This window comes from Saccoglossus kowalevskii, chromosome 10, assembly GCF_978046115.1.
Source record: "Saccoglossus kowalevskii chromosome 10, keSacKowa6.1, whole genome shotgun sequence".
Taxonomy (NCBI): Eukaryota; Metazoa; Hemichordata; class Enteropneusta; family Harrimaniidae; genus Saccoglossus; species Saccoglossus kowalevskii.
In genome coordinates this window covers 29,583,797-29,604,451 of record NC_140650.1, presented here as the reverse complement: position 1 = coordinate 29,604,451, position 20,655 = coordinate 29,583,797, and the positions used below count along the sequence as shown (strand labels likewise).

The following is a 20,655-nucleotide window of genomic DNA, read 5'->3' as shown; positions in this document are numbered from 1 at the left end:
TACCCAATGACACTCTTCGTTAGGTATTACCTAATGACACTCTTCGTTAGGTATTACCCAATGACACTCTTCGTTAGGTGTTATCCAATGACACTCTTTGTTAGATATTACCCAATGACACTCTTCATTAGGTGTTACCCAATGACACTCTTTGTTAGGTGTTACCCAATGACTCTCTTCGTTAGGTGTTACCCAATGACACTCTTCGTTAGGTATTACCCAATGACACTCTTTGTTTGGTGTTACCCAATGGCACTCTTTGTTAGGTGTTACCCAATGACACTCTTTGTTAGGTATTACCCAATGACACTCTTTGTTAGGTATTACCCAATGACACTCTTCGTTAGATGTTACCCAATGACACTCTTTGTTAGGTGTTACCCAATGACACTCTTTGTTAGGTGTTACCCAATGACACTCTTTGTTAGGTGTTACCCAATGACACTCTTTGTTAGGTGTTACCCAATGACACTCTTTGTTAGGTGTTACCCAATGACACTCTTCGTTAGGTGTTACCCAATGACACTCTTCGTTAGGTGTTACCCAATGACACTCTTTGTTAGGTGTTACCCAATGACACTCTTTGTTAGGTGTTACCCAATGACACTCTTCGTTAGGTGTTACCCAATGACACTCTTCGTTAGGTGTTACCCAATGACACTCTTGGTTAGGTGCTACCCAATGACACTCTTTGTTAGGTGTTACTCAAAGACACTCTTTGTTAGCTGTTACCCGATGACACTCTTCATTAGCTGTTACCCGATGACACTCTTCATTAGGTGTTACCCAATGACACTCTTTGTTAGGTGTTACTCAATGACACTCTTTGTTAGGTGTTACCCAATGACACTCTTTGTTAGGTGTTACCCAATGACACTCTTTGTTAGGTGTTACCCAATGACACTCTTCGTTAGGTGTTACCCAATGACACTCTTTGTTAGGTGTTACCAATGACACTCTTCATTAGGTGTTACCCAATGACACTCTTTGTTAGGTGTTACCCAATGACACTCTTCGTTAGGTGTTACCCAATGACACTCTTTGTTAGGTGTTACTCAATGACACTCTTTGTTAGCTGTTACCCGATGACACTCTTCATTAGCTGTTACCTGATGACACTCTTCATTAAGTGTTACCCAATGACACTCTTTGTTAGGTGTTACTCAATGACACTCTTTGTTAGGTGTTACCCAATGACACTCTTTGTTAGGTGTTACCCAATGACACTCTTTGTTAGGTGTTACCCAATGACACTCTTCATTAGGTGTTACCCAATGACACTCTTCGTTAGGTGTTACCCAATGACACTCTTTGTTAGGTGTTACCCAATGACACTCTTTGTTAGGTGTTACCCAATGACACTCTTTGTTAGGTGTTACCCAATGACACTCTTCATTAGGTGTTACCCAATGACACTCTTCGTTAGGTATTACCCAATGACACTCTTTGTTAGGTGTTACTCAATGACACTCTTTGTTAGCTGTTACCCAATGACACTCTTCATTAGGTGTTACCCAATGACACTCTTCGTTAGGTGTTACCCAATGACACTCTTCGTTAGGTGTTACCCAATGACACTCTTCGTTGGGTGTTACCCAATGACACTCTTTGTTGGGTGTTACCCAATGACACTCTTTGTTAGGTGTTACCCAATGACACTCTTTGTTAGGTGTTACCCAATGACACTCTTTGTTAGGTGTTACCCAATGACACTCTTTGTTAGGTGTTACCCAATGACACTCTTCGTTAGGTGTTACCCAATGACACTCTTCGTTAGGTGTTACCCAATGACACTCTTCGTTAGGTGTTACCCAATGACACTCTTCGTTAGGTGTTACCCAATGACACTCTTTGTTAGGTGTTACCCAATGACACTCTTTGTTAGGTGTTACCCAATGACACTCTTCGTTAGGTGTTACCCAATGACACTCTTCGTTAGGTGTTACCCAATGACACTCTTTGTTAGGTGTTACCCAATGACACTCTTCGTTAGGTGTTACCCAATGACACTCTTCGTTAGGTGTTACCCAATGACACTCTTCGTTAGGTGTTACCCAATGACACTCTTGGTTAGGTGTTACCCAATGACACTCTTGGTTAGGTGTTACCCAATGACACTCTTTGTTAGGTGTTACTCAAAGACACTCTTTGTTAGCTGTTACCCGATGACACTCTTCATTAGCTGTTACCCGATGACACTCTTCATTAGGTGTTACCCAATGACACTCTTTGTTAAGTGTTACTCAATGACACTCTTTGTTAGGTGTTACCCAATGACACTCTTTGTTAGGTGTTACCCAATGACACTCTTTGTTAGGTGTTACCCAATGACACTCTTTGTTAGGTGTTACCCAATGACACTCTTTGTTAGGTGTTACCCAATGACACTCTTTGTTAGGTGTTACCAATGACACTCTTCATTAGGTGTTACCCAATGACACTCTTTGTTAGGTGTTACCCAATGACACTCTTTGTTAGGTGTTACCCAATGACACTCTTCGTTAGGTGTTACCCAATGGCACACTTTGTTAGGTGTTACTCAATGACACTCTTTGTTAGCTGTTACCCGATGACACTCTTCATTAGCTGTTACCCGATGACACTCTTCATTAAGTGTTACCCAATGACACTCTTTGTTAGGTGTTACTCAATGACACTCTTTGTTAGGTGTTACCCAATGACACTCTTTGTTAGGTGTTACCCAATGACACTCTTTGTTAGGTGTTACCCAATGACACTCTTCGTTAGGTGTTACCCAATGACACTCTTCATTAGGTGTTACCCAATGACACTCTTTGTTAGGTGTTACCCAATGACACTCTTTGTTAGGTGTTACCCAATGACACTCTTTGTTAGGTGTTACCCAATGACACTCTTCGTTAGGTGGTACTCAATGACACTCTTTGTTAGGTGGTACTCAATGACACTCTCTATTTTGGCCACATCTTCGGCATGAATAACATTTCCTCCAATTTTAATGGGAACTGTGTCTTTAACAGTGACTTGTTTTACAAGTATTTATTAATTGACACAAATGCAAGATATCATGGTTTTATGTGCATGCCAATTTGCATGATATTTCATTATTCCCTCTCCTTTTTGTGTCCTGAAATGATTTGTGAATTTAAGCTTTTTATTAGCTCCGCTGTCGAGCGGAGCTTATCATATGAGTGATTGTTTGTCATCGTCAGTGTCAATGTCAGTGTTTTACTTTTACGACTCCTTGAAAACTACAAGCCTGCATTTTTTGATACTTGGTGTATATGTACCTTGGGTAGACCTCTCTTAGATTTATTCATTTCATGATGATATCTTCAATTCTCTAATTTTGGTGAATATTTTTGGCAGTTTTGGTAAAAAGTGATATTTTCAACTTCTTGTTAAAAGCCAAAAGTCCAATTGTTTTGATATTACATATATAGGGACTACATGTGGACCTTTCTCAGATATGTTAATTTTGTGGTGATACCTTTAATTCTCTAATTTTGGTGAATATTTTTGTAATTTTTGCTAAAAAGTGATATTTTTGACTTTTTGTTGAAAACTCCAATCGCTTTGATACTATACATATTGTTCATTTTCTAATGATATCTTCTGTTCTTTAATTGAAATGTGCATTGCTAACAGCGGGGTTATCTCAGCCGTCAGGCTGCTTGTTTATTTTCAAAATTATATGAAATGACAAATGAACTTTCAGTATCTCTGAAGTTGTAGCCATAATAGGAAAGAATAGGTCCATATCTGTTCATGTACCATGTGTCATTAAAGCTGCCTTCTGATTTTTGTCTTTACATTTTTGAGATAGAATTAGGTTAATCAATTAATATACGGGCTCTTTGAAGTGTATCGCGAAAAGACGATGCAATGTTAGCCCCATACATCAGTGATTGTGAGCAAAGTAATAGAAATTTGTTTCTATTATTTTTTATAGATCAGTTTTCTACTCAGACATGTTTTCAAGGTAGATTTGGTGAAGAGACTGGCAGTGACAAATTTGGTCATCAGATAATGTTTGGTGCTAAGGAGCAGGATGCAAACTTGGTTACTGGAAGAATTGAATACGTTGAAGTTACACATGCTGGTCAGGCTTTTCGCCTCGGTCGTTACCCGATTCATTTCCACATGAATGGTGATGTGTCTGGTTCCTATGTTCGTGGATGTGGTATTCATCATACATTCAATCGTGCTGTGACCATACATGGTGTCCATAATCTGTTAGTTGAACACAATGTGGCATTTGATATCATGGGTCATGCTTATTTCATGGAGGATGGCATAGAAACTAACAATATTATACAATATAACTTGGGTATCTTTGTAAAGGCAAGTTCTAGTTTACTCAATGTTGACATAACACCAGCAGTTTTCTGGATTACCAATCCAGATAATATTGTTCGACACAACGCCGCAGCTGGGAGTACACATTTTGGTTTTTGGTATAACATGCCTGTACATCCTGGTGGACCATCTTTTACTTCCACGATATACCCAAGGAAAATCCCAGTGAAAGAGTTCCAGAACAACACAGCACATTCCCTAGGGTGGTATGGACTATGGGTGTTCCCAACATACACTCCGATGGAAGGGGGTACAAATACACCTAGTCGTTTTTACAGCCTGACTTCATGGAACAATGAACGAGGAGCAGAAGTTGTTCACTCTGGTCCTGTGCAGCTGCATGAATTTGTAGTATTTAACAATGACAAGGCTGGAATTGAAATGGTTGATGTGAGCGGTGGATATGTTGATGGTCCTATGGTGAAAGATTCAGTTGTCATTGGTCATAGCAGCATTATCAATGCATCAGCATCATGTACTATTGCAGGGATAAAAACACCCAAGTCAGCTTTTTTGACTGTCGATGGTGTTAAATTTATCAATTTTGATGAGAACCGTTGTTCAGCTCTGAGAGCCTGTGCACATTGCAAAAGCCGACAAGGAGGATGGACAACTAAATTTCAGAATTTAGAATTTTTTAACTCGCCAAACAAAGTTGGTTTTCAGTGGGAGCATGAAGCTGTATATGTTGATTTGGATGGTTCACTGACTGGCAGTGCTAATTATATTGTAACCCCTAATAATGGTCTTCTTCCATCCGCTCACTGTGATGCCACTGCTCTATCTTTCAATGTGGGTACATCTCCAGGAGCTGTGTGTGATAACACTGTAAAAATACATCGTTTCGCATTCAACAGTGTCTCCCCTTCCTCTTTGCGATACAAAAATATCAACTTCATCAATGACTATGGCTCAAGCATTGTTCCATATAAAAAGGCGCGTCTCACTCACTTAAATGGTTGGATGATTACTCTGGTTGATGGAGAGAATTACAACATGGTATGGGAAGATGTTGAACACATCACAAATATCTCGTACGCCGGCACTCTCTATAATATGGAACCTACTGATTATGTTACTATAAGTCACTCTGTTGCACAAACTCCTGACCGCTTCTCTATTCTTGGTCATATGGCTGACACTACTGAAGAAATGGTGACCTATGATAATGACAATGGTGACTTCTACTTTGATAATGCTACTCATTCTGTGTCATATCTGTGTAAGTATAGAATATATAGAATTGTATTGGTGTACATACTTTCTGTATTACAACCACACCTGTGAGTCAGGGGCACTCCCATAGAAGATAGATATACAGTGATGTGTTGTCCAAAATTCCTAATATATTAGTCTAATTTCTAAGTAAAAATGATCTAGAAGTAGGTTTTTTGGCCAAGTTTGGACGAAAATTACTGCAAATGACATAATTTTTACCGAAAACTGTTTTTTTTTTCTGTTATTTTTCAGACCAAATTTCTTGAGTTTGAGTGGCAGACCTCTGTCAATTATATTATTGATTTTTTGAATTATTCATTGTTTGGATAATCAAAAGTTTAGATAATTGATAGTTTGGATAATTGATTATTTGGAAAATTGATAGTTTGGAAAATTGATAGGTTGGATAATTGATAGGTTGGATAATTGATAGGATGGATAATTTATTGTTTGGATAATTGATAGATTGGATAATTGATAGATTGGATAATTGATAGGATGGATAATTTATTGTTTGGATAATTGATAGATTGGATAATTGATAGGATGGATAATTTATTGTTTGGATAATTGATAGGTTGGATAATTGATAGGATGGATAATTTATTGTTTGGATAATTGATAGATTGGATAATTGATAGGATGGATAATTTATTGTTTGGATAATTGATAGATTGGATAATTGATAGGATGGATAATTGATAGGATGGATAATTTATTGTTTGGATAATTGATAGATTGGATAATTGATAGGATGGATAATTTATTGTTTGGATAATTGATAGATTGGATAATTGATAGGATGGATAATTTATTGTTTGGATAATTGATAGATTGGATAATTGATAGATTGGATAATTGATAGGATGGATAATTGATAGGATGGATAATTTATTGTTTGGATAATTGATAGATTGGATAATTGATAGGTTGGATAATTGATAGAATGGATAATATATTGTTTGGATAATTGATAGATTGGATAATTGATAGGATGGATAATTGATAGGATGGATAATTGATAGGATGGATAATTTATTGTTTGGATAATTGATAGATTGGATAATTGATAGGATGGATAATTTATTGTTTGGATAATTGATAGATTGGATAATTGATAGGACGGATAATTGATAGGATGGATAATTTATTGTTTGGATAATTGATAGATTGGATAATTGATAGAATGGATAATTGATAGATTGGATAATTGATAGGTTGGATAATTGATAGAATGGATAATATATTGTTTGGATAATTGATAGATTGGATAATTGATAGTTTAGCACATTGTGGGTTGCTGAGCCATGTTGTTTTGTTTTTGATTATATTCAAAATTCTTCTTTCTATTTTTTTTTATATTTCAAATCAAATAAAAGTTCAACTTTTTTGTGAAATGTCACCCAATTTTTTCAGTGAAAACATGGTATGAGAATCATATTTAGTGCGTTACTGTCAAACATTGCTTTGTGTCATAATTTATTGCAATTTTCTATTTTTTTTCTATTCACAACATCCTTTTGCTAAGAGAGTGGGGGAAGGGGAATGTCGCCTAATTTATATGCACAACTGTTATTCTGAGCAAGTTATATACTGCCAAATGATATTGAAAAAAATTATAGTGGCTTTTAGCTGGGCATATCGCTAGAAACCATAAATACACCCATAGCAACAAGTTGAACACATGATTTTTGACTCCTATGTGCGAAGCACACACTGGGAGTCTTCGCAGTTAGTGTGTCTGTGTGCGTGTTTAAAATATTTAGAACATTTTTGGCTTTTACACTGTTATCCAAAGTTCTAATCACATTTCAATGAAACTTGTATAGATGGTCTGTGACATTGCGCAATGCATATTAATTGTATAATAATTAGTCAATATCTCAAGTACAGTTTTAAAATTAATCATCACATTATAATGAAACTTGGTACATATATACACAGGCCTAATAGTTTTGGGTTGAAATATATGCATGATAATTGGCTAAATTTGCATAAAAATTACATTACATTGTTTTCACATTGTGCATCTCAAATAGCAGACACAAATTATATAATTATTAATAATTTAAATTATTTGTTTTTCAGTGTCTGGGAAAGGAGAGTCTGGAGAAGTTAACCGCGCTGTTTACTTCCAAGTGTACCGTTGCATGTACCTAGACTGTATTACACCAGTACCCCCGCCACCACCTGCAGCACGTCCTACCAATGCAATCTTGTGGTCTGACATTGCTTCCTGGGCTGGTGTGGAAGATGGATGGGGTGGAAGTAATGGTGTATTACCAGTAAATGGTGATAATGTCATGATCTTACCAGGTTAGTGTATCTAATAATTATTGTTATCACATGTACACAATAAAGTATGTTAATCACCCACATTGTAATCATTGTTATGGTAATTTGGCTCTCATGTTTTTCAGAAACACACAGTACCGGTATCCAGATTGTAAGTCATCATTGGTCAATACATGGTCATATGATGAACTATTTCCAAAATGACATCACTACTACAGCCTCAGGAAATAGACTAATCATTTGGCTGACTCAAACCCCCTACTAGGAGGGGTGGTGATATAGATGTATGCTATTGCTCCCATGACCAATCAATATGTGCTTACTATCATTCTGAATTGTTCATGAGCATTACAAACACATAGGTGCACACAATGCCACTGAATTTGGCAGCTCACATCTGGTGGTTGGAAATATGAATAATTTAAAAATAAATAATTAATACAGTAAAGGAAATCATAACAATCTGAGTATCATGTGCTTGAAGCACTAAAAAATGAGCTCCCTCTATCTGGTAATGAATATAAATTTTTATTTTCCAGATACTTGGATGGTTGCTGATATAAAACTGCCCTATATGAATAAGCTGTTCATCTATGGTACCTTAGAGATTGACGACACTATGAACAACATGATAAACGCTACTTACGTTTTTATTCATGGTGGACGTTTAGTTGTTGGTTGGGAAGACGCACCATTTGAGCATAATTTCAGATTTCTCTTACAAGGAAACCACCTGACTCCAGACATAGTTTTGCCCTATGGACCTAACTTGGGATCCAAAGTTATAGGTAATGTTTTAAGGCAGTTGACAGTGCATTGTGGAAGAGCAATTCATGTTTTGCATCTACTGAGTATATGACTCTAAGTATGAACTATCGTGGACGACTATCAATTGCAATGGTTCTGACTATAGTCGACTATGCCATATGTTCATGGTTGTTGATGGTCAACCATAGTTGCAATCGTCTGGGTACTTTGATAGCCGACCATTTTCAAGAATAATTTGTATATTAAGAAGAAAAAAAATTATACAAAAATTTTAGTTTTCCTCAATATTCATGTATGTAAATGTGTCGAAATGGGTGTAGTGCGAGTGGTTAGTGCTAGTAGCACTAATCCGAAAAAGTACTAGATCTAGCGCTATAATGGCACTAGATCTAGTGCTAAAATGTGCACAGTGCGAGTGGCATTGTTATCGCATTGTCAACGACGTCGAATAATAGGAGGGACATCAACAACCACTTTCATATGCAAACTACAAACAGTATAAAACATCAGCAATATACGCGAGATGTCCATAATAATACTTTCTTTATATAATACCGGATTCTGCCGTAAATTCGTCCATCCAAAAAATCGCCCTGGGGATTTCAGGGCTGATGGGCGCTTATTTGGGGTTCAAAATTTCAAAAAATAATTATCAAATATTTTGGGGGAACATTTTCATTGTATCCAACTACACAGACGTTCTACGCAGTCAGTTGGGCCACCCAAGACGAAAGAAACTGTTGCAGAATTAACAATAATTAATAATTCTTGCTGAATTAAAATATAGACCACCTGAAATGTCATTACAGTGTTGCCCAGTGTCATTTTTCAAATACATTTGTCTTTATTTTATTGGTAACAAAAGTATATTTTAAACGACGTTTCTAATAAAAACGAACACAACTGCATTGCGTAGCAGCAAGCATCACAGATGCTCAATCCGGACATGCTACGTTTCACAAACGTTGAGTATTACTCAGTAGTGATTATAATAATGCACAAATCATAAATTGTTGACTGTTATGAAATTCAAATAAAATTCACCTTAGTTTCATCGTAAGCAAATGATTCCGATCGCATATAAACGCTTGATGCGGTAGGGTATCCGCCATGTTTCTCTTGCATGAGTTGAGCTAATAGGTCAAATCGCTAATTAACCAATCAAAATGCTGGATGATGCCAACGCGTTCAAATCATCATAGCTCATTTAAATATGTTAATGTTATTGAACGCAACGCGGAAAAGATTTGCCAATGTTTTAGTACGCTCTTTTGGCTTGGATTTTGATGGGAAAATGGCATGATTTTTTTAAAATAAAAAATAGTTGTTTTCAAAGATGAACTTAGCATAAGAAGAATACTTTAACCTTGTTTACACTACAGTGATAACAGCTCTTTGTCCAAACCAAAGACAATAGAAAACGGAGCTTATGCTAGTCACAATTAAACACGCTCTTGAATAAAAACTTAAATAGACTGATTTAGACTTCAGGAACGATTGAAATGTCCGATAAATTACGACAAAATATTTTAAAAAATAAATTTAAAAACTGACGAAAAATCGCCCTGGACGATTTCTTTGTCCCATTTTTTTTAACACGACCATACGCTGGGTTTGTTTAGCTGTGAAGGGTTAAAATACGTATTTCACAACCGAAAATTCAACAGACGAACTCGTTACTTCACATGTTTTAATTATTAGCAACTGTAACAAGAACAAGATTTCGAGAGTCTACAACATATTATTGCAGAGAAAGTGTCTAGACATATATAATATGGTCACGTTAAAAAATCAAAAAATCGGCGAGGTTACATCATATTCCGTTAGTTCCTCCATGATACAATGTAACAACAGGATTGCGTGAATTTGTATATGCCCATTCACAGGTCGCAGTACACACAAAATCCACCGAGCTTTACAGGCACCCGGGACTTAAACTAGGAGTATACCAATTTTTATTTAGTTCACATATGGCATCATAATTTCATTTTCAAAGATCTATTTTCATTAAGTGTGGCGCCGACCAGAATAAAACGGCACATCAGCGATTTAAAAACAAATCAACGCTGAATTCCACCATTTACATAAAGTTTCCATTCGCCAAAGTTGAAAACACAAACTTCCCCACAATACCATTTCATACAGTATATCTATTCACAATTTGTAAAAATTGCAAAGTTCGACCTGCACTTTTACTGTTTCAGCTAGTTTCCCGGCCGATCGCGTTGTTCCAAAGGTCTATTATGACAAACATGGGCAATGACATTCTCAATTTTCCCACTGTAGCACATTTCCAATGAATGAAAGATACAAAAATTTTACGTAAATATTAATTTATTTTCAGAGAATTACTGGATGCCTTGACGTCGTTGTCAACGCGATATCAATGCCACTCGCACTATGTACATTTTAGCACTAGATCTAGTGCCGTTTTAGCACTAGATCTAGTGCCATTTTAGCACTAGATCTAGTAGTTTTTCTGATTAGTGCTACTAGCACTAACCACTCGCACTATGTCCATTTCGACACATTTACATACCTCCAATATTGGAATGCAAAGTCATTTTCCATATATTTTCTTCATCAATTATTACAACATGATAGAGGACAATAGTTTATATACAACAATATATAGTCTTCAGCTCTTAAGGTAAATCACATAATGGATATAAATATACATGTACTAGTAACAGCTGAACCAGCTTCCCCCATGCAGAGTTTCTATGAATATATTTCTGCCACCATGTGATCTTTTGCTTATTGGTTATTGGTCAATGCATCACAGTGGTACTGCTTTCAAAGACTCCCACCAAAATATTGCCATGCTGGTGTACGATTTTCATACCTGACGAAAGCATATGTGCTGTTTGTAGATTCAGGTTGATTCAAAGTGAGAAGCTCATATTTTACATAGCACAAATGGAGTGGCAGTAAACATGTCAAGAATACGCGTAGTATAAGTCTTGTGGCGTGTCATCACAAAATGGTGGTGTGTGGGAGGTACTTTCTGTGTTCTAACGGCCGGCATGAAACTCTTGGAGGGAGAATGAGCTGAACCAACAAGAATAATATGGCAGGTCACCAATAATCAACTACCATGTCACTGACCATGGTCAAGTCCCATTTATCAAAAACATGGTTACTGACAAAATGTAGTTAACAAAATGTGGTCAACCATGGTTAATTGATAGTCGACCATGGTTGTGTGTAAATAAATTTATTTCCTTTATCAATTTACAGGTGTCTTTGGTGACTTAGATCTTCATGGAAAAGAACCTAATATCTACTGGACTCATTTAGCTGCTACTGCTAATGTTGGTGATGATATAATAACAATGGAAGATGCAGTAGACTGGAAAGTTGGAGATGAAATTGTCATAGCACCAACAGATTATGAGCCTTTCCATACGGAGATATTCACTGTCTTGAACATCATTGATAATTATACGCTACAACTTGATAACAGTTTGCAGTACACACATCTTGGTAAGTGCACATAGATTTCATTAATAACTCTACACTACAACTTGATAACAGTTTGCAGTACACACATCTTAGTAAGTGCACACAGATTTCATTGATAACTCTACACTACAACTAGATAACAGTTTGCAGTACACACATCTTAGTAAGTGCACACAGATTTCATTGATAACTCTACACTACAACTAGATAACAGTTTGCAGTACACACATCTCAGTGAGTGCACACAGATTTCATTGATAACTCTACACTACAACTAGATAACAGTTTGCAGTACACACATAAAGTGCACACAGATTTCATTGATAACTCTACACTACAACAAGATAACAGTTTGCAGTACACACATCTTAGTAAGTGCACACAGATTTCATTGATAACTCTACACTACAACAAGATAACAGTTTGCAGTACACACATCTTAGTGAGTGCACATAGATTTCATTGATAACTCTACACAACAACTAGATAACAGTTTACAGTACACACATCTCAGTGAGTGCACACAGATTTCATTGATAACTTTACACTACAACAAGATAACAGTTTGCAGTACACACATCTTAGTGAGTGCACATAGATTTCACTGATAACTCTACACTACAACTAGATAACAGTTTACAGTACACACATCTTGGTGAGTGCACACAAATTTCATTGATAACTCTACACTACAACAAGATAACAGTTTACAGTACACACATCTTAGTAAGTGCACACAGATTTCATTGATAACTCTACACTACAACTAGATAACAGTTTACAGTACACACATCTCAGTGAGTGCACACAGATTTCATTGATAACTCTACACTACAACTAGATAACAGTTTGCAGTACACAAATCTTGGTGTGTGCACACAGATTTCATTGATAACTCTACACTACAACAAGATAACAGTTTACAGTACACACATCTCAGTGAGTGCACACAGATTTCATTGATAACTCTACACTACAACAAGATAACAGTTTACAGTACACACATCTCAGTGAGTGCACACAGATTTCATTGATAACTCTACACTACAACTTGATAACAGTTTGCAGTACACACATCTCATTCTCAGTGAGTGCACACAGATTTCATTGATAACAATTCACTCTATTTGTTTCTCTACTAGGTGTAAGTCATACTCTTGCAGATGGATCCTGGTCCTACACACTAGCAGCTGAAGTAGGATTATTAACACATAATATTGTGATAGAAGGTGCAGATAACCCAGCTGGTACTCTATCTGATGAATCATTTGGTTGTCGAGTAATCATTGGAAGGTTTATACAAGAAGGTGTGAATTATGTGGGTAAGTTAATTTAGTAACCATTGAATTATATCTACAATTTTTACTGGTCCCTATTTGAGCAAAGTTTGAAACAGGGATGTCTATTTGGAGGAATATTCGGAACCCTCCAGACTGAATCCATTCATTCTTTGTATGTGCCTAGTGCTTTATGTGGGACATATGCTCATGTAGTGGTTTAGTGATTCATTTCAAGATGGCCCACTGGCAGCCATTTTTATTTTTGAAAATGTTTTATCTTGGACTTGCTTGGACGAATAATTGTGTTCATTGAGACCTTCGTGAATGGGATGTGAACGAGCAAACTATTCTTCGACATGACTTGTTGGCAACCGTGAAAAGTTTGAATACTTCCTACACCCTCAGTTTACCTTTAACAAATTTCGAATCAACATCTTTAGGGAAAAAAATCATCATTTTTTGTCAAAATCAGATCGCATTTTAACATCGCGGTAATTCACTTCCGCGTTGCGTTGAAACAATTTCTTCGTCAATAAACAGAAAACTTTGACTGTACGACACAGCATTTTGATTGGTTAACGAAAGACGTGACCTGTTAGGTCAAAGGAAGTTGTTCAGGTCAAATCATGATGAAAAACACCATGGCGGAAATTGCTTTGTATCGAGAGTTTGTGTCTGATCGAAAACATTCCACAACTAAAATAATAATAAAGATCTTGCCTTTGACAGTTTTCCCCACAGACCCTACCCATTTTTGCACCGTAAATTCAGACGGTATGTAAACCGTATTGTAATAAAATGTGTGTATTTTTATGAACTTTTTTGTTTCTTCATTCATTGTAAAAATTGTTGTGGAAATAAAAAAGACGTAATAATTCTCTGAGATCGGCGCTGTGAACGAAAAATGTAATTTGGATAATTTTCCCAATTTTACCTGTTCAGGCCCCTGGGCTTATACTCGGGGAAGTACGGTATATATATATATATATATATATACAAAAAAAATATTGAGCACAGAATAACATGGAAAATTCTTGCTCGTGGTAGCCCGTACAGTAGCTTCTGCAAACGATGCATTCTATGTTTGAAGGAAAAATTTATAATAATTTTTAGACCTCACCACTCCACACTAAACAAAAGAAATGCACTCGTATTATTATGCCGACACAGATCAAAAGCCTTATTACGTAACACTTAAACCTGTATGTTTTTTATTTTTAATTAATATGTTAATTTGCGAAGTATATGTATGCTCATTGGTGCAGTGAATTAAACATAAAGCTCCTGATGAGTGAGGTACTTGTACCTTACGAAACAGTGCTGTCGAGTTTCAATATTCATGTAGTTGTGTATTAATTCCTCTATTACCGCATTTATTCGCTCTACATATACTTTGTATTGAGATCTTTTGTTTTGGAATAATCGACTCCCACATCTAGACTTTATATATATAAATACAAATAAAATATCAAGACTGTGTCATTACCAATAACTTGTCTAAATTGTAACACAGTGTCATTATTAGTGACATTAGTAAAGCACCACATTCGTTGCGAAGCAAACATTGACATTTTGTGTCATTAAAAATTATTTTTTCTCTGTTTATGCATTTATGAACATTTCTTGAGTTTGAATATCTGATTAAGTGCTAATCTGTTTAATTTTTGTAGGGAATGGCAGAATTGAAAATGTGGAATTTAAGAATTGTGGTCAAGAAGGTTGGCCTGATTACTCTGATCCAAGGTATGCCTTGGCATTCCGAGATGTTGGTGATATAATCCAGAATTCATCCTACATCCGAGGCAATAGTTTCCATCATGGTTTCAATACTGGTATTGGTGTGTTTACAACGAATGGACTGAATATAGAAAACAATGTCATACACCATACTGTTGGTGCAGGTAGATATGCTGTTTTGTTTTGCTTCAGTTTAGACCAGTTTTTTTTTTTTCTTCATCACAGCAACAACCTAATAGCTATGAATATATGACTGTAACTTCCTGTTATTGTAGGTATCATCGTTGCTGGCAGTGACAATCGCTTAGAACATAATTTGGTAACTTTAACAATATTTCCTGGTACATATCAAGATAGATTTGAGTCTGAGAATCTTATATGGATGGGTGGTATTGAAGTAAACAAGGCAATGAGGGTAGTCATGAAAAACAACGCTGTTGGTGGCTCAGAGCGAATTGGATTCAAAATCTCTGGTGAGCCATGCTACTCTGAACCAGATCCTGAAAACAAATGGGAAGGCAATGTAGCGCATACAACTCTACATGGTATCCATATGTACTACAGTGATGGCCTGACGGGATGTTCCAAGATCTCCAACTTCCTTGTCTATCGAAGCTATGACTTTGGAGTTTGGTTTCATCCTCAGTGCAGTGTTATGATGTCTAATTTAGTGCTTGTTGATAACTACGCAAGTGTGATGCCAATGGTGTATGCACCACATGCACTCAGTCACCAGACTTCTGATAAATTTGTCAGTATTGATAATTCTTTGTTTGTTGGTACAAGTCCAAGCTTTGATTGTAGTACAGCTCAGGTATGTATAACAATTATTTAAAAGTGAAAAAAAAATCTGATTCAGTGAGGGAAAAATGCATTAACTTGTAACCTCACATTAAGTCACAACATAAACCACCGGTACATCTTTTGTCTTAATGTTCCCATGAACAAATTTTAACAAAAAAATCCTCAGTATTTTCAAACGTTATTCCATGTAATACTTATCTAAAATGATCTTTGTAGTTCAAATGTGTATTTATGTTAATAGAAGAGCTTAAAATTGTTTTTTTTCCAGCATGCTGTCTGCTTTTTACATGTACTGGTAACATATACATATCACATATATCATATTGGCTTATTACAGTATTACAAATAAAAATGCACATACAATTAAAAAATATGTAAAAATCTCTCAGCACTTGATGTTACTGCTGTGTATAAAAGCACAGTCCCTCTATAGAGGGACTGTGATAAAAGTTCCTAAATTTAGCTTTGCAGTAATATATAATAATATATTGTCATTCAGTATTAAAATGAATCATGTATCATGCCTGTTCCATGTGATACAGCCCATTTGATGTTTTTGATATCCCACCCCGATATTCATTCGATATTGATCGATGCACTCAATTCAAAATTGTGATGTCATCTGCAAAGATACCATGACTTGGCTCATTTGATTACTTTGCGAATTTTTGTTTCAAATAACTGTTTGGAATATGGTATTAAAATATTAATGTTTCCATTATATATTGGTAATTTAAGACATTCACCAACATGTGTTTTATGTTAAAGTTGTATATGCAGATTTTGGAATTTCTAATTCTTCCAACCTCAACTCAGCTATGCATGGGATTTAATTGTCTCCTAATGTATTGGTTGCCAAATTGTCTTACAATATGTAAAAATGATTATTCATTGGAAATCTATTTCTCTTGTTAGCAAATAAAGTTAGGGATGTGTTTTGAAAATTCTTTATATAGCTGTTACATGCTATGCCGAACACTAGTGGGATAAGTTCTTCTTAAAATGTAGAGGAATTCATCTTTAAATCATGTTATTAAAATAATGATTGATCCATGGTATGAAGTGTTTATTTTTTCTCCCTCCAGTCAAACTCTGATGCCATACAACAATCCTCCAAGCAACGTGCACCAAGAACCCCCTCTGGAGGCAAATCTGGTGTTACCTGGGCTTCTTTCACCTCCAGCACTTCTGGTGCACCATTTTTTCCATTCCATGGATTGATGGATTATCCGGCAGTAAGTGGCAAGACGATGATAACAGGTCAGTGTCATGTTTTAGTGCAGTTCAAATTGAGGTGATTTGCGATTAAGAGAGGGTGTAAGTTGCTTTGTTACAGGTATTCGTTCGAACTAAGTATGATGATCAGATTTATGATTCGGTCTCCATCCGTCTGTTTGGAGTCATATTTCATCATATAGGAATACATGTTCATGTCAGTTTGTTCCATAATCAGATCATAGATGGTCGACTGGCATCCATCTTGTTTTATTGAAAATGTAGTATCCTGGACAGAATTCGTTGATTTTCATTCAAATTTGATACAAAACATTATGTTGAGATACATGTCCATGATGATTTGTTTCATGTTTCGTATCTCTGTACATGAGCCTGGACAAATGAAATTCAGTTTGGATACAAAAAATGCATGAATAACATATCCAGTTTCTGACCATATATTACAATTTTGGGTCATTTAATACATCTAATTTCTGTTGATACTAGACCAGCCAATTATTCACTCTAAATTATTAACTATGCTACTTTTACTTTATTACTTTATTTTTGGCATGAATAACATTCCAATGGGGACTATGTCATTACCAATAACTTGTATTTTTAATGAATCTGTGGATGACATATTATTTAACTATTGAACTTTGGAAGCACCACTAATACTGTAAAGGGGTTAATTAATCACTGGGTTTTAATTTTGCTTATTTCACTGACTGGAAAATGCGCTTAATTAAAACCCAGTGAATATGTACAATTTAGCATAGAACACATTATCTAAATGATAAAACCATGAATTTAAAACCCACTGAATATGCCTGAAATGGTAAATCAGCGAAATTTAAACCCAGTGAAAATTAGTCATATTTTACAGTAGGTGATTTTCTGTTCACTGCATATCTCGCATATTTGATTTTAGATCTAAATTTCTTTTTTATAGCTCAATTTGAAGAGGGGAATATTGCGTTGAGGTACCCTTACAACATCAAATGTGTATAGCACATTAATTTATTAAGCGGGAAAATACCCCAAAATATTCTCATGTTGAATTCCATGCAATGTTTTGACACCACTATGACCTTTGTCCTGTTTTTACATTCCATTTCACACATAATGTGGGATCTTGCATTGAATGGATAGTGTAATATAAATCATGATTTATGGCCAAGAAACAAAAAATGTCCATTCACGGATGTTGTTCAAATTTGGTGCTAACATAGAACATCCTAGTTATAAAGCATGTCACTTTGTCTGTGCATGAAGTTCAAAGACCGACTGGTGACCATTAGGTTTTTGTTCAAACTTAGTACATACATTGAACATAACCCAGTTGCATGTCAGTTTTATTTTTAGATCAGATTAAGAATTGTAATCTGGTAGCCATTTTGTTTTTACTGAATGCTGTTTCAGAGACACATTTCTGATACGTCTTGTTTACAGGTGTTTACATGTATGTATACACACGCACTTCCATATAAACTGACACTGAAAACTAACAGGGCATTTTCTCTTGTCTTTCAGACGTCACATTCTCCAACTTCGGTAGTGCTTGTGGAACAACTGATGTTGCTATTATCACAAATCCTGCCAATGGTGATGCTATGCATCCAATCTTTATGACAGGAGCAAAGTTTGTGGATGTCCTACCCACATCAAAGGTTTTTATACACTGGCCATCTTTAGAGTAAGTTTATTTGATTTTCACAAATACATTGATCATCATATGACTGTAATATAAAAAAATGTCTATGAATTATAGTTATATGTGGTGTATTTCCTGGTATTTCATCATTCTGTGGTGCAATCTCAAGCAATGACTGCAACTACACTTTAGATGTATTTTAGCTTTTTATGTATGTACACGTAGCAAGTAATAATTGCGAAGTACCATGATTATAATTGTGCACAGAGATTGGGTTTACCTCATTTTTTCTTCATAATTTCAAATATTAGTATAGAGAATTACCTCCCCCATAATTTCAAACTATGTGAAAAACATAAGTCAGTTTTAAATCACGCTAGATTACTAAAGATTTGTGTTGTAAACTGTGATAGTATATGGTGTAGCAAGCTATAATTGGCTTACACAGTATGTTTAAAACTATGTGTAGAGAAAGTTGTGTTGATCTGGCATGGTGATGTTTAAGCTAAATAATTCATTCTAAATAGTACACTTTATTAATATCATGTTTCATCACTTTGATTTCAGTTTTGTAAATCCAGCAGATTGTGTAGACATGGATTGTGATGGAAAGAAGAAAGCCATTATCAAAGATCTTGATGGTGGATTGTTGGGGACACCAGGAACAGTGATACCAAAGTCTGAATATGAATGGGATGGTGATAGGAGACATGGAGTTGGTGATTACCGTATTCCATTACCTCTACTGACCAATCTAGATGGAAGTCGTAAGAACATTGATGATGTAGCACCGAACAAAGGTATGTACTCTTGATTTGTCTTGCACTGAAATTCAAATCCATAATACACAACTAACCATATTAATGTACTAATTGAGGTCGCAAAAAAGGAAAAAATATGTTAAAAATTATCTGATTGCAGTAATTTTAATGTTACAAATGTTATGATTTATCATTTCTGCAATTTCGAATCTGGATCTTGGTTGTGAATGTACAGATTTTGTTCAAGCTTTGTATGTACATTGAACATTTTGGGACCTTCATGCATCAGGGTCCGTAGCGTTTTTTTGAGGTCTGGAAAGTCTTTGAGTTGTCTTTAAATTACAGGAAAAATCAAAAAAATCTTTGAAAAGTCATTAAATTTCTTCGTTTGGTAATTCATTTTAAAAAGGCCCATTTTCTCTGCATAGAGTCTTTTTTTATAAAGTGTTTTCTACTTTAGTTTTGACAAGTGTCAGCAGTAATTGCTATCCTCATGCCCAAATTAGGGGTTAAAATGTCTTGGGGAAAAATGCAAGAAAGTTTGGGGAAAAGTCTTGGAAATCATTTGGCTCTTGGTGTTATGGACCCTGTAGCATGTAATTTTGTATTATTTCAAATGGGTCGAACATTTATACAGTATATGCACTATCGTATTTCCTTTCAGATGATGTATATAGGAAGTTCCAATGCCAACAAAGTAGCAGATTAATTTTTAACTTGAATATTGTTACAATGGCCAACCAATACTGCAATGACCAGCCATTATATTAATGTAATGACACATCATTAAAGGGTGGTAATCATCGCGTCATGCATGCCCGAGATATATGGGTGTCATATAAACAAAGATAAAACTGAGTACAAACCACAGTTACTGGAAGAATGGTTAGGAAACTCTCCCACTTCTTTTGTTAGGATGCGTGTCTCTGTAAACATTTAAAACAAAGGCAATTAGCATACTGCCGACGTTGCGACGATCATAATTTGCATGAAATTACATATCCGTTGGAAGACAATTCCATCGATTGGGGTTTTCTGTAATGTTTTTTTTTTGTAACAAATTTATACAGCATTGTCAGGATTTAGTAGGAATATGAACACTGAAATAAAAATATAT

At 35.6% G+C, this 20,655-nt stretch overlaps 1 protein-coding gene across 1 annotated transcript in view; it reads left to right on the top strand.

Moving 5' to 3' along the window:
• LOC146738005 (fibrocystin-L-like) overlaps positions 1–20,655 on the top strand; it is a 30,182-nt gene that overhangs the window by 7,863 nt on the left and 1,664 nt on the right. The window contains exons 8-17 of the mRNA XM_085504665.1: positions 3,932–5,560; positions 7,645–7,872; positions 8,391–8,639; positions 11,860–12,105; positions 13,227–13,406; positions 15,035–15,265; positions 15,377–15,915; positions 16,991–17,165; positions 18,657–18,819; positions 19,345–19,577. Coding sequence (XP_085360791.1) covers positions 3,932–5,560; positions 7,645–7,872; positions 8,391–8,639; positions 11,860–12,105; positions 13,227–13,406; positions 15,035–15,265; positions 15,377–15,915; positions 16,991–17,165; positions 18,657–18,819; positions 19,345–19,577 — 3,873 coding nt within the window. The remainder of the gene's footprint in view (positions 1–3,931; positions 5,561–7,644; positions 7,873–8,390; positions 8,640–11,859; positions 12,106–13,226; positions 13,407–15,034; positions 15,266–15,376; positions 15,916–16,990; positions 17,166–18,656; positions 18,820–19,344; positions 19,578–20,655) is intronic.